This window comes from Sceloporus undulatus, chromosome 1 (genome assembly GCF_019175285.1).
Source record: "Sceloporus undulatus isolate JIND9_A2432 ecotype Alabama chromosome 1, SceUnd_v1.1, whole genome shotgun sequence".
Taxonomy (NCBI): Eukaryota; Metazoa; Chordata; class Lepidosauria; order Squamata; family Phrynosomatidae; genus Sceloporus; species Sceloporus undulatus.
In genome coordinates, this window is record NC_056522.1 from 268,011,406 (window position 1) to 268,038,788 (window position 27,383).

Below are 27,383 nucleotides of genomic sequence, written 5' to 3' on the forward strand. Positions count from 1 at the left end.
TAGATAGATAGATAGATAGATAGATAGATAGATAGATAGATAGATAGATAGATAGATAGTTGCAATCGCATACATCAGTTTTAGTGTATGTGCTGCCATATTACATGTATTAGATTGACTAGATATCCTAGATGGTATCTGCCAAATGATAGTCATGCTGACTTTTTTTCCTTATGCACATCCAGCTCTACCTGTCAAGTCTCCTCTTCACTGCCTGTCCATTTTCTTGTTCTCCCTTCCTCTCATACTCCTTCTGCCTTACCTCCCTTGTATGGCTAAGGAGAGAGAATGATTGATAGGAGGGAGGCTATTTTCATAAATGCCCTCTGAGGTGTGAGGGAGTGAATTTAATCTATCAAGGGGAAGATGGGTACATTCTCAGCTGTTGAGAAGTTCCCGAGGAGATGGGCACTGTGTTTTTAAGCCAAGAAATGGAATAGGTTTGGGCCAAAAGGAACATATAGTTCAGAGCAAGAAGCAGAGATGGATCAGGGATTTATGTGACAGAATCATGATCCATCTTGTCTGCTTTGGTTTGGCTCAGCCTTCAGTCTCTATTTATAACTCCTGAACTTCATATAGGGCCTGTCAAATTTAGAAGGGTTTTTGAAGATTTCCTTTCAGCTGCATATAAAATGTAGCTACCTGCTGTTACTGTGGTTTCCTAGCTTCAGACACATGTAGTGGGCAACTGACACAATACAATAACATTTTAAAGTCTTGTGAAAATGGCTTGCTCCATGGTGTGCAATATTTGTGTTTGGATCCCTCAACTTTTTAATGATAAAACTACTATTTTAGGTGCAAATTTACATGACAGTAGCAATGACAGAGGTGAAATCAGAGCTGGGAAAAGTTTTGATTTTGGATTTCAGCTCACAGAATTTCCAGCCATTATGACCACTCACCATTGTAGTTCAAAAAGTAACTTTCCAAGCTCTGGTTCATAGTGCTGTATAGGTTCTGAGGGGGATTAATATAGATACTTGTGTGGATTAAATTTGCGGATGATAGCAGATTTGAGGAGATTGAGTGAGAGAATGGCAAAGAATAATGGATTAAGCATTTCTCCCAATCCAGTGGGTGACATTGGTTTTTAAAAATGGCCTGTCCCAAATCTAAGAATGAATGGTGCCCCATTCTATCTAACTGAGCATATAAGATGCTGGAGTTCACTTCTTAGAGTATGCATAGCTATGGTTAATCCAAAACTCACATCGAGCCTTATCAAACTTGTCGAATCCCACCCACGCAGAAACAGGATTTTAAAAGCAAAACAACCTTGTAAACGTGGAATGTGACACATTTGTGCCAAAGAGCAATAATGAGAAAATAAAGAGAATGGAAAACTGACAAAAATGACACCTTTTTACTTTCGGGAAGTTTCCAAAAGTAAAAAGGTGGTTGTTTTTGTCAACTTTCTATTCGCTTTGTTTTTGTGTTATAGCTCTTTGGAAGAAACATCAGCTGAAAAAATCCTGGATTTGGTGGGGGGTTTTCTACTTTTAAATCCCGTTTCTGTCTGGGATTCATCTAGTGTGATAAGGTCCACTCAGACAATACTGAAAAGAGATCCTGAGTATACCTCTTGGACTGGGAACTGCTTCTGTTTCATTGGTATTACTTAGAATAGAACCTCCTGAAGCAACTGATTGCTTGGACTGGGCTTGGTGTTAGGATTCTTTACCAAGCATTTCCAATCCTTCAATAAAAGTGTAGTACCCATGAAATGTTAGTAATTGTGATTGCTCAACAGATTTAAAGACTGATTCCACAGTGCAGACATGCCTTTGGAACCAGCGGTCAGTAGCAGACAACTCAGGTGTGGTGCATGTGAAATATTGATTAAAAAACTTATTAAAAGGTACAATATAGGAGTCTATTTCTTTGCTCCTGGCTAACCATGCCATTGGGATTTATGGAAAAGTAAATCCAACATCCTTGTCTACAATTGACTATTGGATATTAAGAGATGCAGCAGCAGATCTTAATTCCCAGGATGGTTCTTAAGGCGGATCCCTAAGCAACTAGGACTCAGACTACACTACAGAAGTAATTCTTCACTCATTTATTCTCAAACAAAATGTATAATTTTGGGAATTTTCTTCAGGTTTCAAGAAAATCTTCCAAACCATGCAGTGTTCAAAGCCCATTCATGATTTGGGATTTATTCTGTGCAAAGTCAGCAAATGGTTGATTAGGAAAGAAACCAGCACTTTATACAAAGAGAACAGCATTTTCCAGTGCAAAAAAATCTGTTCTCTGTGCGAATCACCCATGTGTAACTGTTGTACAGAACAAGCTCCCAATTGCACCATTATATGTGCAGGAAATAACATTTTCTGCAAAGAAAATAATATTTCTACTCAGAATATGCTGTTTCCTATACAGAAAAAGCTGTTTTCTGCACAAAACAGCATTGCATATTTTGCTCAGAATAAGTTCTGACCTACAAAGATGATCATGACTCAAGCCAACTTCTCATCAGGGTTTCTCAACACTCAAGGAACACATTTTTCAACATTTGTCATAATATTTTCAAATATTCTTTCAATTGCTAGAGTATATAAGGCTAGAAGATGCTTTGAAAACATTGAAGAAATCAGCTTAAAACAAATTTACGATATTAGGCTCTTTTGATATAAGAAGCTGACATGTGTTGACAGTTGTTTGCTAGAAGCAAGTGAACATATGTTATTTTCACCCTTATTTATATTTTTCTATCCAGATCTTGATGTTATGAATCTTTTGAGTGTTTCCTCTATGTCAGTGCAAAGTTTTGTTTCTTCTGGGTTTATGTGGAATTATAATGGCCCACACCTTTGAAACATGGCACACTTCTATAAGGGGACAGGATCCACTTCCCCTCAGAGAATGTGATGCTTATTTTCATAATATGACCTCCAGCTTAGAAGCCTACAAATAGGAACATGGGGAGGAGAGGGTGGGTGCTAAAGTATGGCCCCTTCCTGTGGTAGGTATGAAGGAACAAGACGGAAATGTTGCTGTTGTTGTTACTGAGTGCCTTCAAGTAAGTAAATTCTGGATTATGGTGGCCCTTTCCTAGGGTTTCCTTGGCAAGATTTATTCCGAGGATGTTTGCCATTCCCTTCTTCCAAGGCTTAGAGAATATGACTTGTTCAAGATCATCCAGTGAGTTTCCATGACTGAGTGGACATTTGAACCTTGGTCTCTAAGATTTCTAATCTGACATTCAAGAGGAAATTGCAGCCTGAAATTAGGCAGGTAGATCATAACAGTTAAAATAAAGGAGGCAGCATGGAGAACTATCCAGCAGAGTTTGGTCAACTTTCACTGTAGTTTTACTATATTTCTATTTGAGTTGTAATACAGCATTGGTGTCCAGTTTCTTTCACCTTCATCTCAATTTAGCATCTATTTATAGACAAAATATGAGGATGGTCACATGCTAGGAACACATATTTCAAATCTATAGGCCATGGGGGAAGATCCACATAAAAATTGAGTTGTGAATTGTATAGTTCCAGCTCCTTGAGGAAGATATGGCATTTATTTTTTAAAAAAAAAAAACAAAACAGTCTAGTCCAGTTAATACTAAACAGAGTAGACCCATTCAATTATTGATTTAATGAATCTACTCTGGTTAAGACTAGCACAACTAAATTTAAGCCACTATTTAAATTCAGTAAGAGCCATATCACATTATTAAACTCAGGAGGCAAATGAAAAATGCATCTTTTTTTCCTTCTCTCTACATGACGTAGTTCTCTTTTGTTCTCTTCTGGTTGTAAAACTATGGGAGAGGGTTGTAAAAGTGTCATAAAAGTGTCCCATTTGCTAAAATGAAATAATCCATTTGGCAAAAAAATGAGACTTTTTCAATGCTCTCCCATACTTTTACAACCTGAAGAGAATGAGAATCATGCAGAGGGAGGGGAAAAAAGATTTGTCTTTTTATCTGCCTCCCAAGTTTGTTTAATAATGTGATAAGGCTCTAAGTTGCAATAGATGGAATCAGTTGGAGCCCAGAGAGACTACTTTTCCATTCCATCACAAAAAAAGTTTCAATAGTAAGCAAGAAAGAGATAATCTGTCTGGAGAAGATGCCTGACTAGGACTGAGCCAAATGTCCAGGGATGGTCATTTTTGCCATAAATAAAGCCCCCAACAAACAAACAGTGTTGACATCAGTGGTGCCTTTGCTGTCAGTCCCATTTTCCCTCAGAGATGCCCTCATTTGGCAAACTGGATTGGCCAGATGGTGATGTCACTGCTACTAAGATGAAGAGCTATTTTCACATTGCCATTGATCAGTTTGCAAGCAGTTGATTCCCTGGAGTGCTTCTGCCTGAATGCTAAGTGCCAAGGAATTCTGACAGAATGGGGACTGGAGGCACGTCAGGGAATGTACTTCACAATATGTTTTGTTCCTTTTCATGCACTTGAAAATGGAGGGCATGTTTTGTGAAGAAGAAAACATTCTTGCACCATGCAGGGCCAGCCCTATCACCAACCAGAGAGACTGTCATAAAAGAGAAGGATATGATTCAGTACTTATTATTGTTTTAATTTTCCTTTAAGGACTGGGGAAAGGCTTTTCTTAGGATTTTCTGCTTAATGTGCTAAAAGAATTGGACAGGTCTTAACCTGGGTAATGGGGGATTGGCTTTGATCTCCGGTAGCAAATTGGAGGGAGAAGGGGCACTGGCATTGCTCTTTTGTTTTGCCTCAGCTGTATGTCAAAGTTCCTGTTTTACAACATAAGGATTGTTGTCAGCTATGATGGAGGAAACATAATGTGTGAATGTGAGCACTTTTCACATTACCATTTGTCACTAGGACAAAGAAAAGTCACAGCTGTAGAGCACCCCTTACTTTTCATCTCTCACATTTCCTGTGACAACTCAACACATGGCAGAGCTTTTAAATGTTACTTTTTTTGCACTACAGCTCCCAGAATACTTTTGCCAGCCATTTTGCATATTTGCAATTTGCTCTTTGAACACACACAAGGTAAACTGCAACCACAAGTGTGTTACAATCTGGATGCAGGAACTGCATAATTTCCTGTAGAAAAAATTGACTTCTGTTATAGAATAGTGGTTATAGGAGAAATTGCCTGGGAATGTCAAAAGAGTCTTAATATGGGTATGCTTTAAATTTTTGTACTAACATTCACTGCCCGTTCAAATGTTATTTTTTAGCTGAAAAATACACTGTATTTGCAGTTTCATGCTAAGAAGTGTCAACCCATTTAGGTTGCCCCATCCCAACCCCATCCCATAGTTTCTGGGTAAATGTGCCCATGTTGTGACACTATGACGTGGTGCATTTACCTGCTCCATCTCCTCCAGAAGCAAGTAGGTACGCTGGCACAGAAACATATAACCCCATGGTATTAGAATTTAGCTAGGCCCCCCTAGACAATAGCTAGAAGGAATAAAATAAAAATACAGTTGTTGGTTCAAGTCATGGTAACCATGCATTTAAAGTAATGGGTGAGAGTGGGTGTTGTGTCAACATTTCATGGTCTTTCATTATTAATCCACAGTTCTTTTACAGATATTGATTAATGTTCCTGTTTGTGTTGCAATACCCCCCAATAGGTGTTTTCATTTCATCATGATCAAGGCTTCCAGTCATGAGGGAGCCTAGATATTCAGACCAGTTAATTATTATTATTATTATTATTATTATTATTATTATTATTATTATTAGCTTTATTTATAAAGCGCCATAAATGTACACAGCGCTGTACAAAACCAGGTAAAATCAAAAATATATAAAAGCCTGGCTATGGCGTACAATCTAGAAGTTAAAACAACAAATATCCAGTATTGAATCAAGCATCAGAAGAACCAGGTCACAATCACAGACTCCCTGGGAACGCTTCCCTAAACAATATGGTCTTTAACTCGGCTTTAAAGCTGGTTAGAGACATGTTGAGTCGTGCTTGTAAGGGGAGGAGGTTCCAGGAGTGAGGGGCAGCAAGCAAGAAGGGACGAATCCGGGATGGGGCCATGGAGATCCTGGGCTGGGACAGGAGACCTTGGCAACCAGAACGGAGGTAATGATCTGCAATTGTAATTTAGGAGAGACAAAATGTTGTCCAAAATACATCAAGTCTGGGATCTATTCACCCTGACTTCAGTCTCTTGCAGTGATCGTGAAAGTGAGATAGTGCCTGAAATTGTGCACTACACATGTTTCTTAGTGCAATGACTATGAATCAGTGGCAAGGTCCCACATGATAATCCTTAAAGGCATGGTCCTAATACAGTTCCACACAATGAACATTTCTAGTGCCATTTTTGAAAAGGCCATAGCGCAAGACAGCGTGGGCATAGATACGCATAAACACACATGGATTCTGCAGAATACTCTCCCATGAGCAAATGGTTTATTAACAAGTATGGCTCCCAAATGTTTTGTCACTGTCCAGAATCTTCTAAACTTTTCAGCTCCTAAGATGGAAGTGAAACACTTTCTTTTGCTATAGCATCAGCCCACCATAAAGCTTTTGTGACTAACCATTTGGAGATCACTCATCATTGGGAAACTTTCAGCAAGGTGTCAGTACCTATAAGGCAGTGGAATACACTAAAGTGTTTATTCTTGAAAATTTAAATGTATTCATGGAAAAACAGATGTGTCTTTAGAAGGCTTTTATCTGATCTGTGAAATGTGCATGTTTTTATTATTAAAATAATCTGTATTGATCATCATAATGTTAATCCAGTTATTAGTTATTAATATTTTTGAACTAGTGTCAGGAACAGTGAGGAGTCCAATGATTTCTTTCACACTCATGGTTACTGTTTCAGCTCTTTCATTCAGCAATGGCAGATTAAGGTAACATGGATCTCTACCAACAAGCCAGTTTTTGCCAAAGAGCTAGAATTAGCAGCAAATCTTTCTCCTTCTTGAGGTACCCTAAACTGGCCCCCAGCTCCCTTGGAATCAACAGAAACATATCTGTATCTATAGCTTTACATACATTGACATTAATACATGCCTTGAGATACCTCCTTCTGTGTGTGTTCCTATTTTTAAGAAAAACTAACTATAATTGTATAAAGGGCTAGATTCAGTATTGACTGGAAGGTTAAAATAGATGCATTAGCCAGTAATCCTTGTGTTGTTGTTATGTCTTCCAGTCAGCTTTGGTTCATGGCTATCCTATCCTAGATTTTCTTGGTAAGATTGATTCAGAGGAGGTTTGCCACAGTCTTCCTGTGAAGCTGAGTTAGTGTCCATTTGAACTTTAGACACCTGGAATCCTAGTCCAGCACACAGAGCACTACACCACACTAGCTTCTGTAGCTCCAGAAGTCCAATAAGTGCCATTTTAGGGAAACAGACTCAGTGGATCTTCTGTCCTTTTCTCTTCACTGTTGTGTTGTGTGTTGTGTGCCTTCAATGCATTGCCGACTTATGGTGACCCTAATGCAAACCTATCATAGGATTTCCTTGGCAAGATTTATTTAGAGGAGGATTGTCATTGCCTTTCCCTGAAGCTGAGAGTATGTGATTTGTCCAAATGAACTAGTTATACCATTCCACTGATTCCCCAAAGCAAATAGCATTGTCTGACTTCCTGCCTCCCCCCCCCCCCCCCCCCCCCCCCCCCGTGGTTAAGGGTTTATGTCTGGAAGACTAAGAGCATCCCAGCCATGTAAGCATACACCCTTCTCAATGTTTACACTGTTTTCATTGAGTGTTGTCACTGGGAGCTGGGCAGGAACCCTTATATGGCAGGACTCTTGCCTTCGGGATTATGAGACCCTTCTGAAATAGAAACTTTGTGAGTCGCAGATGTTCTTTTAGGACATCCATCCATCTGCCAGTTCCTTCAAGACGCCTCTCATGTATCAGCTGAGTAATGAAGTTAAGAGAAGGCTTGGGTTTCTAGGGGGAGGAGCCCTCTTTTCTAATTTAAGGCTCCATCCATCCTTGATTTAGGTGGATGTGGGATAAAATCACTCCTGTAGAGCTATCACAAACCTCCTTGAGAGTTTCTAACCCTTTAAAATACTTCTGGAAAGGGATAGTTAAACACCAGAACAGTAAAGCCATTTGTTGCTGTTCTTCTAAGCCCCTTCTGAGATTGTTACTCCTTTCTGGAGAAGTGAAGACCTACATTTGGCAGGATATGCAGGAAATCTTGTTCTGTCATGAAGCCTATGGAGCCCACCTCTTGCTTGGATGGGCAAAACTGGTATACTTTTCCTGTTTTTAGTGGAGCAGAGCCATTCCTTACAGCTGGGGATTGAGGAGGTCACTGGCTCTCAAGTGAGGACACAAATCCACCATGATCTTGGCCTTTTTTGTTGTTTGAAAGCTGGCTGTAGTAAATACAAGAGCTAGCCAGCGAAGAGTTCCTAAATAATCCTGTGAGTTCGGGCATTTTTCCATCTACCTCTCAGATGTAAACATACAACTGAACTGGACATATTTGTCTTTGGTATAAATACAAACCTTTCCTTAACTATGATTAATGTGTACCTGCCCAGGCATGAACACTTTATGCACTGGCTATTCATGCAGAAAGGTGGATCAATCATGCAGTCTGTGCTTTATTTCAGCCTGGTTCAAAGCTCTTATCAACCTCACCAACTCTCATCCTCGGTCCACCAGTTTTTAAATCTCCCTTCCAGAGTTACTGTAAGGACAAATGGGGAAAAGCAATTAGCAGAGCACATTGTGCTTTAGGTCGTGTGCAAGTATGTTTTTTATCAATAATAAATTATACTACTAATGTAGAAAGATAGTGATAGTTAGGCTGTTGCCAGGATCAATCATGATCATATACCATCTGAGCATGTCTTCAGATGCTTCTTCACACATATAACACCGTGTGCAGTCCTGTCTTTGTTCTCTCATATTGACAGAGCTTAGAAAAACTTTACACGTGGACTGCCAGAATCTAACCAGCATGTCCAGAGTTGTTGTCTAATGTGGTATCTTTTCCAAGCTCTGGTGTGACCACATTTTCATGGGTTTGAAGTGTGAGAATACATTGCCATGTGTTTTCCACTGGATATTAAAGACATGAAATACTGGAGAGAAGGAGAGAACCAGGTTGTGCTTTGACAAGTTACAGGCTAGCATGATGTTTGATGATTAATTTTGTGAAGAGTTCATTGCTAAAACAATGTCATTTTGGGTGAGTTAATTTGATCTTGCTGTACAAATAAAGTATTCAGGGATATTTTTAATCCTCTATAGACAATCAGATATTCTTTTCAGTGATAAATGTGTTGTGATATAACACTTATTTATTCAGCCTTTCATTTGTTATTTTATCTAGAAACCTACTGCCAACATGTCTGATACCGAAGACGTGTAAGTAGAAACACATCCATAGAATCATTAGTTTTAAAAGGCCATTCATCACAGAGCTTCTTGTACCTTGAAGCTACTAGCTTTTGCAAGTGTTACTACCAAAATCCTATTCAAAAGCCCATGCAGAGAAAAACCAATTAATGCAATGGGTTTGCATGACTTAGGATTTGGTAGATCTAAACTTCCAAAATCAGGATCAAAGAATCCAAAAACAGTAATATATCTGTAGGATACATATATTATTAAGCCACAATAGTATCCTAATTATTTGCTGCTTGGATAGGTGTTTTTGAACTTAAACTGAATAAAAGACAAAGGCTGGAATCCACTTGGGAACTTATAAATGTCTAACCACCATAGTTACACAGCTACAGAATTACATAGTTACACATCTAAACTACTCACTCCTCATGTCCTGGGCGGCAGCATTTGCAGCTCAGGAAGCATCTAACTGGTATTTCCGCCCCCTCCCATGAGTGATCTCCATTATGGGTCTCTGTTATAATTCCCCCTTGTACTGGAGATGACTCACACAAAGGGGAGTGAGAAGATCAGTCTTCTACTTTTACATTAACAGAGGAATGGACCCCCAGCAATCACAGCACCTGGTGCATGGTAAGTGGTGGTGGGGACTTTTCCAGTCCCTACATATGCCCTAAAATTGCAAATCCATACGGAATGTGAATATCAACCAGTTAGGAATGCATAACTCTAAGTTACCTGTTTGTAACTGTCCAAGTGAATTCTGGCCAATGGAATGATCATTTCTTGAGTGATAATGATGTGGAAGGGTGTGTAGATGCTTATCACTTCTTCATCATCATATCTCAAGACAACATGCAGCAGACTACATGATTTTAAGATTTAATTTCCCTGCCTTTCTCTCCCCTGTCTACTATTGGTAACATTTTGTCCGCTGAAGATACCTAAAGATCTCAGACACTTGTATGGATTTTTTTTGTGGGGTTTTGTTTTGTTTTGTTTTGTTTTGTTTTGTTTTGGTTATGTGGCCATGTTCTAGAAGAATTTGCTCCTGATGGTTTCCAGCATCTGTGGCTGGCATCTTCAGAGAATACACAGTTCTTTGACATCTTCTCTGAAGATGCCAGCCACAGATGCTAGCAAAACATCAGGAACAAACTCTTCTAGAATATGGCCACATAACCTGAAAAACCCACAAAAAACTATAGATGCCAGCCATGAAAGCCTTTGACTTCATGCTTGTATGGACATTTGTGCCCTTTTGGTAGTCTAATATTGGTATTATCAGAATATGGATTTTGAAATTTTCTTATGACCAGTATGGCTACCTCTGCTATGGGTATGGAAATATTACGGTTTCTGTTATATCACAAAAGACATTGTACCACACTAAGGTGAATTGTGATGTAATTTATTTATACCTAAGTGACTTGTAATAAATTCCTTTCCCTAGTAAATTAAGTTATATTTTTTTTTATTTGAACAGTAACTTGTTACTCCCATGCTTTGAATATGGCAAAATATTTAAATCATATTTTCAAGGAATGTGTCAGTCACTGCTGACATAACTAAACCATTTTCAAGAAGCATTTAGGCTGGAATTGAATGTCTATCTGCTTGGACTGTAGAGAGAGGGATTTATTTCCATGTGAATGTGTATAGTTAACCCGTCTCACCATGCTTTCTTTCTTTCTTTCTTTCTTTGGTCCTTCCTTCCATCTGTCCTTCCTTTCTACCTTTTCTCCCCAACAGAGAGCAAGTAGAGGGTGAGTATACAACATGCCATTTAATTATATGTAAATGCTATAAAAGTCCTCATTTTTCTAATTAATTATTCTGATGGATCATAATTTTTAATGTACTCAAATATGAATCAGTTAATCTGATATACATTTTTATTCTTCATTGAGGTTGCAATGACTGATATTATGAAGTTCTGTCTTAAATTATTTCATTCTCAGCCCTGTGCAGAACACCTGTGATCCTCCTCAGTTTGACAAGGTGGCTGTGAAATAAACAACTAGTCAGCACCAGAAAGAGTAACCCATGGGTAGTCCAACCCTCTACCTTGTTAGAGAAACTGTGACTTGTTCTACTGTAGCATCTATAGCATTCTATGTATTAAATAAGAACTTGAGAGTTCCTGCCCAATAGCCACTAATATTAAGCACACACATCCCCAGTTTGTTTCTAGGGTACCAGAGGCCCAGAACACCATTTACCCATTTTTTATAGATAAAAATATTTTGCACAAAATGCCTCCCCTGCCCCTTGATGCCCATAGCAGACAGGTGTCACTATATTTTTGCACCATGCTGGCACAATGCAGCCACACTGGCATTGGAATTGGTGGGTCTAATGTGGGGATTTTTAAATGATCTCAGCCCTGCGTCTTTCTCTCTTTCTCTCTCTTGAAAAGCACCTTACATAGGCGGGATACAGACCGCCGCTTTGCGGCGCTCCCCCGCCGCCGCCATTTGCTCCGCGCGGGAGCCGCAGCAGCCAAACCGCGCGACTCCCGCGCGGAGCAAAAAAGAAGCTCCATTTCGGAGCTTCTTCTTGCGGCGCCTCTATGACGTCGCGAGGCACCTGGCGCAGACTCGCGACGTCATAGGCGCCGCGACACGTCTGGACGCTGTGCGTCCAGTACGTAAAGATGGCGGTGCCCATGTAGAAGGTTCGCCGCCATCTTGTACGTATAGGATACGTACTAAGGTTAGGGGGGTGCGGAAGCACCGCCCCTTCCTAACTCTAGTACGTATCCTATACGTACTAAATGGCGGTGTGTATCCCGCCATAGTTCACATGTGCCATGTCAGGATTTTCCAAATATCATGTGTTCTGGGTACTTAGACCCTGAGTGAAACTCAGACTCAGGGCTTCCTCTGTACTGGCTTTTCTCAAGCTAGTGCCCCCCCACCCCCAGCTATTCTGGGTTACATTTCCCATCATCCCCTCCCCCAACACAGTCATACAGACCAGCTCCTCTGTGCCTATGCTCAAGATTCTTGGTTCTAATTTTCTATTCAGCAGGGTCTGTCATTTGGACCAGAGTCTTTGTGTAGCCTTTTCAAGTTATTTCTACAGGATTATGGGACATTCTGACACGCTGACCTTGCCACAAGGTCAAGATCCTTTTTCTTGTGGTTGGATTGCCTTCTTCTCCCCTTACCAAGACTAGTTCATCCTGATCATAGCATCTCTCTTTCTTTTCCTACTCTGTTTTTGCTTTGTTGTTGTACAGCTGCTGCCATCTGTTGGTGACACATTTTGCAATAAAGGAGCCCTTTAAAATGTGTCTCTCTTTCTTGCTAATTCATTTCAAGCTCTTTATGTTTTGTTACTATGTGAAGTGTATGTCTTGATGCTCAGATGCTTTAAAATAAAATATGCCCAATCTTGGCAGTTTGAAATGCTTTTAGCATCACTGTATAATCTAGATATTATTGTATCTATTATTGGGGAATATTTACTAGGTAGTGTTCTACTCCATATCTTTTCCCTATGTGCAAGATATCAGCTCTTTCAAAAATACATGAACATGTGCATTGTATGCTCATCGTTCTGTGTTTGTGCTCACAGTGCATGTTGTTTAAAAAGTCAAACATTACCAGCACAGACTTGGTTGTGCTGCAGCCCAATATTAAAGTACTATACATTATCCGCAAGGGCTGCCTGCTAATGTGAACATAGCGATTTGTCTCTTTGACTGAAGACATTACCTTTAACAAGTCTTTCCTTCAAGCTGATACCATTTACATAGATCTTGCATCACAGAGCTGTGACACTGTAATAGAACAAAGACCAATATAGTATCCACTACTACTCTTTCTTTTCTTTACTGAGGTTGGACCTTCCATACTTAAAATTAACAACACATGAGCTCAGGTCATGCAATAGAAGATGGCAGCCTGTAGTCATTTACCTCAGACCTCAAGCTTTATCACAGCATTCTTTTTAGGAGTTCAAAGTATGTTTATGTAGATTATGGATTTCAACCAACGGGTCATTTCCTGCTATAAGATGAGGAGTCAGACTGTGACTGTACCAGCTCAGAATGCAAGTGGGAGATTGTATGTTAGAATGTACCTCCAGCCCAAAAGAACCTTCATCTTGAGCAGATGCAATAAAAACATCCTGGAAGTCTTCCTGCTATCCTACACATGATGCTTACAGACCTGAAATCTTCTATGGTAGACTGGAGTAATTTTAAGCACTGCATGTATGGGCAGAAAGAGACTGTTCCTATGCTTTTCTCTTAGAAATTGTTACTTACTACCTGTTTTTCTCCACAAGAGGATGTGAAACCAGTAATGGCTATTTACTGTTAACTGCCTTCAAATCAACCCCAACTCATGGCAACCTGTGGATGAGAGACACCTCGAAAACCCCATGTCCTCTACTGCTCTGCTCAGGCTATGCCTGGGGGAAAATATATGATCAGAAGCTTGTCTGGGGGTGGTAAGAGTGGAAGTGAACAAGAAATAAGGGAAGAATTCAGTAACTCACTCATTCCTTCCCTCCCTCTGTCTCTCACTCTCTTGCACACACACACTTATCCCAGTTTATAGAAATTTGGCTTAACTCGCATTCTAACATATGGGTTGGATGTGTCCTTAAATTGGACTGAATGAATAAATGGCGTGAGCATCATGCCCCAAATGACCTTTGTTGCATCGTGTGATATAGCTACTTCATAGAGTCCCCTTTGTACTGATTTGTATGGCAACAAGGTCACACAATGTTTTGTTCCATCTGTACACTAGTTCAATGTACAAATTATCTACCTACCACCATGTGGTTCATATCCCAGGCTGCAGGAGGATGACACTGTAACTATTTGGTAAGGACTGATATTAGATGGTGGTCCAGTTCATGAAACAGAATTATAGTCTTGGAAGAGATCCCGGTGGCCATCTGTTCCAATCAGAGGTAGTTTTGCCAGTTCCTTCCTCTGAAATATTGTCTACAGCACCTAGTATTCATTGGTGGTCTCCCATCCAATTAACCAGGGCTGACCCTGCTTCACTTCCAAAATCAGAAGGGATCTGGTGCCTTTAAAGTATTTAGGACCATCTTATTGTGTATGACAGACATCTAGTAAAATAAACCCAAGTTATCAAAATAGTAACATTAACTCATTACAAGAGGGTCACTCCACAGAAGCTGTCCCTCTGATATCTTCGGATTCCATGTTAATTAAAAATATATATAATAAATTGCATTATGATTTCATTAATAACTAGCTTGTCAAGTTTTGTTTTTAAAAAAATCCACATCACATCTCAGTTTAATCAGCTAGAATTTACTCTCTGATTGAAGGATGATCTTTTCCAGTATGAATGTTTTATATATATATAAAGGCACATGCCTTCAGTTAGTGAACTTTGGAGCTATCCTCTGCAGAAAAACATCACAATAAAACAGAATAAGCAGTGAAGTGTTGCTAATCACTTGGGCCTATGTGTACATTACATCCAACAGAAATAATTTCTTGGAGCAAGTTCATTTTGTACAACACCCTTTAATCTACTCCTTATTGTACAGTTAGCACTGCCAATGATTTCAGTGGAGTCTCTGATTCTTAAAGCAAGGCGTGCTAGTTCTGCATTAGAACCCTCTAATTTATCTTTGCAGTCTGAGTTAACTCTCTCATTCTTGCAGAAAAAAATGTCCTGGTCATTGTCTGCCTGTTTGTTTATTTGTTTGGGGTTTGATTGCCTCCAAATTTTTCAATTAAGATTTTTCAGAAGACTGTGGAAATCTTTTTGTTCTGTTATGTTTCATTTTTGCTCTGTATAAAGAAAAGTGCTTTCATCCTCAGTGAGTTCTTATCTTTCATGTCAGTCCTTGTGTTAAGCAATTTTGTTGATTCTGTTGCTTTTCTTGTTTTCTTTTTGTCTCAATGCAGAAGAATACGAAGAAGAAGGTAACAAAACCCTACCCCAAATGTACTTTCTCTTTCCCTTATGATCCCTTGATCCTTACCTCTTTCACTGCCTGTCATTCACCCATCTCTTTGATATTGTCTGCTAAAGATGATCTGAAATGCCATATGAATTACCAGTCTAGGTGCTTTAGCATCAAAACTTAAGTGAAGTCTAATTTTAAAGGCTAAAATATAGATCTTGATGTCTAGCATATTGAATATATGTTACATCTAGCCCTATGCTCAACTATCTGATTGCTTCACTTTGCTTCTAGCTGAATGCATTTGCTAGCATTTACAATTGCAGAAGTAGTTCTCTTTCACACTATAAAATTATAGTAGTTTGATACCACTTTAACTGCCATTTTGGTGCAGCCCTGGAATTTAGAATTCTCAGCCAGAGGGGTCTAGTGCCTCAACAAACTACAAATCCCAGGATTCTGTAGGATGCAGTCATGGCAGTTAAAGTAAAATCTAAAATGCTACGATTAGGAAGTATGAGAAAGACCGTAAATTTATAATTCTGGTATTAGGAGATCCCATTATAATACTACAGTTCAAAACAAGCTACTGTTTGTGAAAGTTAAATACACTTGTTTATAATATAAGACTGGGAACTGTATATCATCTTTAGTTAACTAATGATTTTGACAAGACAGGAGTGTTTAGAAGATGAGATTTAGAAGATTCCCTCCCATAACACTTCATCATTGTTGAGGTTTTGCTTTGCTTTGCTTAGTTTTGTTTGGTAGGATTTTTCTGTTACCTGTAAGTTTTCCTTTGGTGAACATTAAATGAAAACACCTCAAATATTTTGAAGGGAATAATAGGTACAAACATCTTATAGTCATTTCGTGTTGGATTATAAAGTTTAGCCTTATATTGTAAAGGCAAGAAAGAAATCAATCTCAAAAACATTTGAGATTTTCTGTTGTTTAGTGATATAAGAGTCACAGCCATGAAGACTAAATCTTTCCAAGTATCTTTATACATGGCATCAGTCAAATATTATGGCCTGTTCTGTCCTCCTAGGAGCTATTAGCCATAGAAACTTGAATACATTCAACCTCCAACCTATATGGGGAACATATTTATTTTCTTCAGGTGTAGCCACACTGCAGAATTAAAGCAGCTTGACACCACTTTAACTGCCATGACTCTATCCTACAGATTCCTGGGATTTATAGTTTGGTGAGGCACCAGAGCACTGCAGTGTGGCTACACCCTTTACCTACACCATAGTATCAGGAGTGCCATGGTGTTCAAAATGTAGTAATAACATGGATCTTCTTGGAACTAAAGTTCCAGAGAATGATCTCATCTAACCCCAATATAGAAACCAAAATTCTATTAGTAAATGCTAGAGATAACATTATTTCCTTCTCAGCATTTTGTTGCTTTGTAAAAAGTGTATTTTAAGACAATATTAAGATCAAATATTAGTCAAGAAAAGTACGACAGTGAACTAGGTGTTGTGAGTGAGAGTAGCTTTTAAACTCCATCTTCACCTGCTTGTCAAATGTACAAAGAGATAGTCAAGGGTGCTAACCTAATACAGGCAGCTTCTCCCAGGAAAGGATTTTCCTTTCTCCCTTTTCTTTTCTTTCCTTTTCCTTTCCTTTCCTTTTCTTTTTTTACCTTTCTTTCTTCCTCTCTCTTGGATAGAAAAAAAAATCAATTTGAGGTTACCTGGCAAGGTGTTTCCCTTCTGTCTAATCTGCATGTGTTTTCTTTGGGAGAGTATTTCCTTTTGTTTTCTTTCTGGTTTCCAGATTTTAATCTTTGCCTGACCTTTACTTGGTTTTTTTCTAAGGTGGTTAGTTCCTGTTCTAGACATTCTCTTTTTCTAACCAGTTACTTCTTCAGCCTTACCTGACAAAGAGTTTTTAAGGCTCTGCCAACTATTTTAATGTTTTCATTTTGTTTGTTTTTGCCTCTTGTTTCCATGTCATCTCCCATCAGAAGAAGCACAAGAAGAAGGTATGTGCTATTGTCTTTGGAGTCTTATCTCTTCCTTTTCAGAAGAGTGTTTTGTCTGCATATAGGAATAATGAAGCAGCAGCAGAAAAGGAGCAAACAAAAGCAAATATTAACTCCAAAAGCCTAATCCAATGTAATTCATGCAAAAATTTCAATTCATGAAACTGAATTGATGTCAACACCTCTCTGCAACTCAGTTAACATGCACATCAATATATTTTTTTATTTGTTTGGAGCTGATGTTTTGGCATTAAATAATGTGCCCAGTTTTAGTAATTGCTGTAACTGGTGTTAGGAGTAGCATATTTTCATAATTTCACCTAGGACAGCTAGTCGCCCTAAGCTCTTATGAGTAAGAATGGGGTATACTACTACTACTACTACTAATAATAATAATAATACCTCCCTTTCCTGTCCTTCTTGAATGATAGAGATAAATGTTTGGATGCACTCTAAAAATGTTATTATTCTCATGGCTCAGTGTGTCCAGTGTTGTAACCATTCACAATTAATGAAAGATAGATGGACTAGGAATTTGAGTAAGGTACAAAAAGGGGCCAGGGGAACACAATAAATTCAGTGCCTAGAGGAATAACCATGTTAGTCTGTTGCAGCAAAAACAGCAACAAGTCTTCTGGCACTTCAAACTCTTTAAGGCACCCCAAGCTTTTCATTATGAAACCTATGTATACTTCAGCTATTACCTATTTTGATCACAAATATGGTGTAAAACCATTGACTAAAGCTCAGAGGATTTGCAGATATATTCAGATAGCATCTGCTCTCATTTACATCTGGACGGGATGGTTGTAGTGACACACAACCAAAAGAATAGGAATTATTCTTGAAAGAGGCAGACTGTACTTTATTGCACCAACACTGGAAAGCAAAGTGTGCAGAATGCACACACCATACTAGTGCAACCACAGCCCTTCATACCACCTGTGGAGACTAATGTATGTGTGAGGAGGAACAGCATGAGATGAACCTTTGGCTCACCTAGGCTGGACTCCTATTCGTTGGTCCCAAGTACAGCAGACCCATTGCATCAGTTGTTGAATGAGGAGTCAACAGATAGGAAAATGTGTTTACCTTGATTCAAGAGCCTTATTCTACTGGGGACTAACACTCTGGATGTTCTTCAGATGTGCTCTTGATGTCTTCATTTTTGGCTTATAAATTCTGTGCATGGTCTGGACTGTTTACATTTTCTATTCTTCTACATGTGCATGCTCAGCATTCTGCTCTTTACAATATAGTATTTTGCCTTTGCCTACACACAGTTCATCATTTCTGCATATTTAACTGCATTCATTTGCTTTCCTGTAATGAGCTATCTTCTTTCTCAACCCTATCTTGACTGACTTGTTTTAATCATCTTCTTCTTTTCCTAATATTCTTGTTTTCTATTGCTTTGTTTTTTCCCATTCATGATACTTGCCACCAGTGAAGTTCATGAACCAGCTATGTGACTTCTGGACACTTCTCTTTCCATCCCATATTTGTGTGTACATGAATTTGAAAGTGATGGAAGAGAACAAGAGAACCTTACCATATGTATTCATTCTCTCTCTCTCTCTCTCTGGTTGACAAATTGTGATGTTACTCATGCACGAGAACCTTGTCACAAACAAGGCATGGTATGAACCCCCCCCCCCCCGTGACTTCAGTTTTCTAATGGAGCTGAGAATCTATTATTGATAGAGTTTTGTAGAGCAAACAGTTACTACCTTTAAACCAAGGATGGGGAATCATTTTCAGCCTACAGTGTCTTATGGAGAACCTTTCAGGGGCTGTATGCTACAAATGATTTCAGCTACGATTCATGGTGCCTTCTTACCTTCTGTCTCATATACAAACACACATATACTCATAAATATATACACCTTTTATATCACTCACAGGCAAACGCACACTCATTCACAGAGACCCATTCACAGACAAAACACATATATTATGCACCTTTTTAAAAAAAAGAACAAAAGGAAAGGGTAATGCTACATAGCAGTCTGCCTCCAAAATTTGTCAAATGTTGGTATTTTAAGAATAACTATTACTGCAGTAGCACACAGCTTTTGGGAAACTAGACTAAAGGGTTTAAATCCGTTTCTACCAGGTCATGTTTTTACCATGCAGGTAACATTTCAAATTATTGCTCAATGGAATTGTTAAATTTCAGTATATATGTGATTTATTTTTTCTGTTCTACTGTAATTCCCTTTGCTACCTTTATCTTCATGCTGCCCATTGCAATAGCAACTACATTTCTATACCAATTATCAGTGCACTTAAGCATTCCCTAAGCAGTTTACAAAGTGTAAGCTAATTGCCCCAACAAGCTGTGTACCCATTTTAGTGACCTCAGAAGGATGCAAGCCTGAGTCAAGCTATGAGCCCTTGGCTGCTATTGAACTCGCAACCTTGCAGTTTGTGAGTGAGTGGCTGCAGTACAGGAGTTTAAGCACTGCACCACCAGGGCTCATATAGTTTGAGGGATTCTAATTTTATATGTCTTGTTTTAACTTTTTTTTCTTTCTTTTGCTTTTTCCTGCTCTTTCCCCAATGTTTCCTACCTGAAGAAGCTCAAGAGGAAGGTATGTGTTGCAGCACCTCAGTTCTGAGCATTTAAATGGCAGAGGTAGTAGAGTATTGTGTCTTTTATGGTTGTGGAAGAGAAGGTGTGACTGCTCTCATTACCAATCAAATAAAAAAGGGCACTGCCTATAGAAGAATCAACTAAAACCTTTGAAAACTGTAAGACTACAGATATATCATTAAGCTATTTGCATTTAATAGTTGATTGTCTACTGACAACAGTTGGCTTATTTATGTACAATATACCTACCCAATAACTAATTGGATATTGTGTTTCAAGCTTTCATTCCACAGCTCTGTCTTTTAAAATATAGTTCTTTCCATTGGATTATGTTACGACTGGTTCCAGTCTTACACACATGACTGAGAAATCCATGTAGGAGAATGCAAGTGTGGGGGAAATTACACTGGAATTTAAAATACCATCAGCTTTTCTTCCTGGCATGGCAGCTTGTATGCCTGTTGATGGATTTTTAAAAAGTTTCTGAGGCCAACACTTTAAGACATTTAGTAGTAGTTTTTTGGTGGAAGGCCAGCATGAGTTTTGGGCAAAATGCAGCCCAAACTGCGAGATTATTAATATTTCATTGTGTCATTACATTTATTTTTCTTTTAAATAAGTACTGTAACTATTCTATTTATATCAAAGCCTTTCATACCATCTGTGAGGACAATATCTGTGTGAAGGGGGTACAGCAAAGGAGGAAACCTTGGCAAACTCATTTTGTCACTCTAGATGTGATCTGTAAATTAACCCACTCCTTGAAATATACAAGTGTGCCATAGAAAGACGATGGCCTGTTACAGACAGCCAAAATAAAGCTGCTTCGAGTCACAGTGGAGGTATGGTGTTTCAATGATGCATGCGTCCTAAGAGTCCAGAAGTCACACCAAAGCCACATTCCAGTCCTTAGGGCTGGAGCGTGGCTTTGGTGCGACTTCTGGACTCTTAGGACGCATGAATCATTGAAACATCATGCCTCCACTGTGACTCGAAGCAGCTTTATTTTGGCTGTCTGTAACAGGCCTATAATAGCTTTATTAGCTCTTTGTCACTCACAAGCCCTTTGCCTGGTCTGGACAGTTTACATTTTCTGCTCTCTTGCATCTGCATACCTGGCGTTCTCCTCTACAAGTTAGCATTTTACATCTGCCTAAATGCAGTTCATCATTACTATTCTTATATGACTGCAAAAAATGGCTTTCCTGCAATTCTTCTTGTCACTGTTTTGAATGACTGGTTTTAATACTCTCCTTTTCCTAACATTCTTGCTTTCTATTGCCTTGATTTTTTTCATCCATGATACTTCCCACCTGGTGAAGTTCATGTACCAGGTATGTGACTTGACTTCTGAATACTTCTCCTTCCATCCTGTATTGGTGTGTGCAAGGTTTTGAAAGTGATGGAAGAGAACAGGAGAGCAACACATTACCTTAACATTTACATTTGTTGTCATGATCCCTCACTTTTCCTCCCTCCCATTTTTTTGATTAATAAATTGCAATACCTATCATGCATGGGAATAATAAAACATAATGTATTTACCAGGCCTGACACTCAGCATGAATGAAACTTTGGCACTAAACAGATGACTCTAAAGAACTGGAAATGCAAATCTTTGAGAACTGGAAATGCAAATCTTTAAGCGCCAAATTAGGGCTGTGGTAACTGAACACCGCAGCACCAATCAGGTGTTTTTCCAGGACAAAATGCCACTTCTTTTTTGCCTGGAAAAATAGCACCCTTACCACTGTGGTAGCACTTTTTGGTTCTCCTTTTGAAGTGCGGTGTGCAGTTGCCATGCCGCCAGAGTGCTGCAATGCTGCCTGCTGTCTCAGCAGGTAGGCAGCATGATGTCGGCTTGGGGGTGGAATTGGGGCATGCGGCATGCAGCCACCACGCCACCACTCCATCCTGATGCTGGCCCTTTTGGCCAATCTGTTTAGCCTCTTAGTTTCCCTAGTAAATTCAGTGGTCTCAAAGATGTAGGCCAATTGAGAATCTGCTGCTGTTGAAGGACTTTTATTAAACATATGATTTCTAGCTCTATTAACAGATTGGGAAATCATTTTCATCCACAGCCCCTTCCAGGGAAACCCCTAGAAGCCATATGCTAGAAATGCCCTCTACAATGGTGCACCTGCCTATTCTTGACACACACTCTTTCACACATAGCACTGCGCACACATGTGCACACACATAAAACAATATCACATATATTTTTGAAGCTGTTAGTTTCAAAGAACTAGCTAACTTTTTGTCCACTTTTTGTGGACCGTTTTTACATATATTTGCCTCTTTGAAGGTGGAATGAGAACTGAGTTAGGCCAAGTCAAATTATTTCATGACATATTTAGAAAAGTTGGTTGGTCCTTTATCCATTTGGCAGAATAATTATAGATATGATCAAACTGCTGTTACTTTTTTAATGAGTTTAACAGCAGACATGCACACTTTGAATGTTCCATTTAATTTTAAGAATTGGAAATGCAAATCTTTCTGGTTAGTTTGTGAGTCTGAAGATGGGACCTACCTATTTTTATTTATGTATGATACCTAGTATGGTATATTCTTTTCTATAACATTATTAAATGGCTGTGATTTTTTTTAATGTCCAACAACAGCATAAAGGGTGTTCATTCACTCATAGAGAGTAACCACTCATTGTGGCCATAGCAGATCAAGATTTTGCTTAGGAAAAAGTTGCTTCACATGCTGCTTACTTGATATGAGGGTTTAATATCCATGTAGGGAAAAGCAGTATGCAAAATTATCTTGACTCACATATGACAAATGAATAGTCTTGATTCACATTTGTAAATAAATGATAATTAGGTCTCTTTTACACAACACAAATATAGCACTTTGATATCACAATGGCAGCATTGTATAGAATCCTGGGACCTTTATTTTTGTGAGGCTCTTAGTATTCTCTGGCAGAAATCTCAAGTGTCTCACAAAACTACAAATCCCAGAATTCTGTAGGATGCAGTCATGATAATTAAAGTAGAATCAAGTTGCTATATAGCCATCTGCAAATCCTTTTCACATGTGCATGCTGTCTTTTCTCACTTATGTTTGCTTCTTTTCTTTTCATTTTAAATACATGGTGATTTGCTTACCACTTTAACCTATTTATAAATTAAATATGTCAACCTTGATTTGCAAGAGTTCAAGGTTGTAACTGATCCTGTATTTCTTACTTATCTTGTCTTCCTTTTCCCCTATTGACACTCCCTCTCCCACCTCATGAAGTTCATGAACCAGGTATGTGACATGACTTCTGAATTCCTCTGATTCTATGAATGGGTAACATGTACAGGAATTCAAAGGTGGAGCAAGGAAACAGGAGATAACCATAATTCTTAACTTTTGCTTGATTTTAATTATTAAAACATCGTGTTTATTAAAACATTCTTATTTTTATTAAAACATTTAATAAAGAAGTTTAACATCCTTCATGTGTAAGTATCAGAGTCATATAATATTCTAAAAAAGGGTTGACTGAATGTAGAGGGGGGAAAGAGGCAGGGTTTTTTTTTTTAATGGGCAGCTAATGGGGAAATGAGACAATTCAAGGAGGATGTGTGTTCTTTTTTTACATTATATTGCATATGTGCAGAGAGGCAAGCAGGATCACATTGTCTTTGTACCTGTCCCCTACATGAATTCCATGTAACACATAGAGCTATTTTGCATGTTATTTTGCATGTTCTGCTGAACATGCATAGAGAGTGACAGTGTAATTAGCAGGTAGAGTCTCAGACGGACTTTGACATCTGTCTTCATCGAGAGATGAGAAGAGAGCTAAAGTCTAAAACCAGCCTTGTGAAGAGTTTCCATGCATATATTACACACAAAAAAATACTGTATTCATGAGTGAACATTCCTTTTAAATGGATACAGTTGCAAAAAAAATAAATGCTGGTTTTGGAATTCTGCATTATAGCCTGGTTTGACCCAAGCACAGGTTGATTCAGAGAGAGGTCTTTTCTGTAGTTGGAGCTGGAGTCCCATGGTATTTATGTGTAAAGAATATTGTAGCACTTATAAGCTATATACATTCTTGTAATTAGAATAAATCGGTTGAATAAATCCTAGATAACTATGGAAATTTCTTCTTTACTTATATTCTTACATGGCTATTGATTCAAAAAGTTGATCCAAAAATATTAAAATGAAGATCATAGCTACCCTGATATTAACCATGCAGCTATGTAATCGTTACAGATGTTGTTGTTATTCCTTGTTTAAAGTATGAAAAGCTAAAGAGCAAATTACTATGAGGAGCAATGCATACAGATGTGCATTTCTTATAGGGGATGTGATCTGATATGGGTTACATAAACCATGTGCTGAAAAGAGGTGTGGTCATTTCTGAACTTCTGGGTTTCTTGGAGATGGTATTGCTGCAATCTAGTTGAATGAAGCGGTGTGTGCATTTCTCTAGGATCACTTTGTTTTCAATCAGAGTGTCATCCTATGCATGATTACAGCCAAGAGAAATATGGTAGTGAATTCCTCTTGGTTTATATTTCTTTTGGCTGTGCTGACAGTTGATTTGCAGACTGTGTTGCATTATTCTTCTCACCTAAGGTCAACCATTCTCTTTTACTGACTCACTTTGGCTGCCTTTATGTGGCCCTTTAACATTACAAACCTATACATGTCTAGTCAGAAGCAAGCCCCATTGAGTTCAATGGGACTCCTAGGTAAGTATGTATAGGATTGCAGCCAAAGTGCTATTAATTTTCTTTCCCACTGACTATGGATATGTCTTACTATCCTCTCCCCTGCCCCCTGGACTCAGACTCACACAGAAGAGTTCAAAGACCTCGCATTCATCATATTAACATTGTTCCTCTTGTTTTCATTCTCTTGTTGTTTGTTACATCTTGTTCCATGACACTTCTCACCTGATGAAGTTCATGAGCCAGGTATGTGACATAACTTCCAAATTCCTCTAATTATCTCTGATATGTACACAATATATACATATGTGTGTGAATGAGATGTTGGAAGAGAAGAAACAAGATCAACAAGTACTATTAACAAACTATTGCTTACAGTGCATTTCTCCTTGAGTTCTCCAGCCCCACAGCTCTATTAACCTGCTGTTGATGTTTTTTCACAGCCCCATAGCTTCTCCAGATGTCTATGTGTTGCACAATTCTTTTCTTAACTAGCATTTTATCTATTTTTCCTTTATACATTCCTTATTCATCAGATTTATTTCAAAAATATTTACGTCCATATTCTTTTTCCTTTATTCTCTGCTTTCCATCACTGCTTCTTTCTACTAGAAGAAGTCCATGAAGAAGGTATGTGCTTTCTACTCTGGGAATCATTTTTCTTCCTTTTCTCCTCTAGGGTTGCAGAAATTGTGTTCAAAAATAGCCTTGTTTATTTATTTAGGTTCCACAGGCTGAAAAGGCATTGAGCAGCACTAGAAAACTAAGTTTTTCTTAGCAGATTTTCATAGGATAATAAGAACATAAGAAGAGTTGTGCTGGTTAAGACTTGGTTGTCAGACCAGACAGGCCTATCTAGTCCAGAATTCTGGTCACTGAATAGTTAACTTATTGCCTATGGGAAGTCCACCAACAGAGCATAGTGCAACTGCACTGTCCATCTGACATCCCTCACCAACTGATATAGCCAAAGTGTACTACTTCGGAATGTTTTGGTTGAACAATTCTGTGAAGCTAACCCACTTCACTGTTTGTTTGTGAGGATAAAATTGGGTGAAGGGGATCAAACCAAGAGAACTGCTTAACCCTAGGCCAAGCAAATCGAAGCCCTCCAAATATTTTTGGAATCTTTTCCCAGTATCATTCATCATTGGTTATGCTGCCTTGAGCTGATGTGTCTCCCCACCCAAAATGTCATAGTTAGAGACTAATGTTCCACTACTCTTCCTATCAGGAAGACATGTCCTCCTAGAGATATCATGGTGCATGTTCCACAGAAAAACAAAAAGAGAGAAGGAGAAAAGGGAGTGGTAAAAAGCAATTTAGGTGATTATGGTGTCTGGAATAGTGCTACCAGAGTTTCAGAAACTGCTTCTAGATTTGTCCATTAACAAATGCTTATTGCTACTGTACATAGTACAATAAATATATCTGGTGCTTTAGAGAGTAATTAGAGGAAGCAAGTAGATATATTCCTGCCTCAAGGAGTTTATAATCTAAATGCATGTCTAAGAAAGATCAGAACTGCTTGAACAAAGTAATTTCATGACCTGGCCCTCAGACACTATAACTTCTATCTCACTATTTCTCATTACCTTTAAGACATTGTTCTTCTTTGTTCACACAGCATAGGAACTAATAATTCTAGGATTTGGAAGTGGGAAGGGAGAGAAAAAGGCCCTGTATAGACTGATGCTTTGTGCTGGCCTGGAGCCGAAATTAAGGCTCGGTACTACTAGAGGTACCTGTGCACCATATTGTCGTGCCCCTGTCCACACGGGGCATGCCATTATGACACATGGGCATCTGAGTGCCCAAATGGCGCTTGTTGGAAGCGGTGGCAACATAGCACATGAATGTCATTATGATGCCCTTAAAAAGAAGCCGCCTAGAGCGGCTCCTTTTTAGGGAGCGTGTCGGTGCCGTGCTGTGTAGCTGACACGGCACTGACGAAGGGCAAAAATGGGCAGCTTGGAGTTGCCCGTCTGTATCCCCCCAAAGAAAGTAGGAAGTTGGGCAAATAGAGAACATAAAAAAAGATTTTGGAAACACATTGACTGGATTACTTTCTTTCCTTTATCTTTCATTTGCAGCTGGAGAAGAAGGAGAATATTACGATGGTATTTTGCTGTCTGTTATTGGAGACAGCATATTCTAACACCCTTTTTTCTCTGCTTCTAATCCTTACCCGATGTAAAACCAGGAACTGGGCCAAATCATCGGAGTTGCAAATCTACAACCTTTCATCCCTCCATATTGTCAGGGATTTGCCTTGTGTCAACTCAGGTTTTCACACCAACTGATTACTCCCCACCCCATATTTGTGGCCAGCAGATGGAAAATAAGTGGAATTAGGGTCAAGATGCAAGTGATGTGAAATAAAATTATTATTATTATTATTATTATTATTATTATTATTATTATTATTATGCTTTATTTATATAGCACTGTAGATTTACACAGCGCTGTCCATACAAACAATAAAATAGATAAAGTAAACCTGCCCATGGCGTACAATCTAAGAAAATGCATCTTTGCATTTAATATGGCCCTGTAAAAAATGGGGTGAATTCTGGTGGGGATAGCCATGGGAATTGAATGTAACCCCCTATGCCCATGCTGCTGTCTCAAAAATAATATCTTCCCTGAAGCAGGCATTTATTTGTGTTGGCAGTAAATCCTCCATTGGGTCCTGCTTCATAATCTTGCATTTATTGCCACTGATTTTCTTTAAATGTACAGATCTAAAAATTCTAATAGAGATCAGTAGATACTCTGAGGCATTGTTTACTGATATGTTTTGATCCTTTTTGAATTTCAGATTCTGGCGGGAGAATTTCAAACTTTTTTTTACATGAGATCACTTCAGTTCCCTTTC

At 38.7% G+C, this 27,383-nt stretch overlaps 1 protein-coding gene across 42 annotated transcripts in view; it reads left to right on the forward strand.

The window, feature by feature from the left end:
* Window positions 1-27,383, forward strand: part of TNNT3 (troponin T3, fast skeletal type) — a 47,548-nt gene that overhangs the window by 2,959 nt on the left and 17,206 nt on the right. For 2 of the 42 annotated variants that reach the window (XM_042470721.1, XM_042470712.1), the window contains exons 2-10: window positions 9,293-9,327; window positions 11,062-11,075; window positions 15,221-15,238; window positions 17,201-17,218; window positions 19,798-19,812; window positions 21,137-21,148; window positions 23,070-23,081; window positions 24,740-24,751; window positions 25,118-25,135. In XM_042470721.1, coding sequence (XP_042326655.1) covers window positions 9,308-9,327; window positions 11,062-11,075; window positions 15,221-15,238; window positions 17,201-17,218; window positions 19,798-19,812; window positions 21,137-21,148; window positions 23,070-23,081; window positions 24,740-24,751; window positions 25,118-25,135 — 139 coding nt within the window. In that variant the 5' untranslated portion in view covers window positions 9,293-9,307. The remainder of the gene's footprint in view (window positions 1-9,292; window positions 9,328-11,061; window positions 11,076-15,220; window positions 15,239-17,200; window positions 17,219-19,797; window positions 19,813-21,136; window positions 21,149-23,069; window positions 23,082-24,739; window positions 24,752-25,117; window positions 25,136-27,383) is intronic. The other 40 variants (XM_042470729.1, XM_042470752.1, XM_042470770.1 and 37 more) reach the window with 40 other exon arrangements.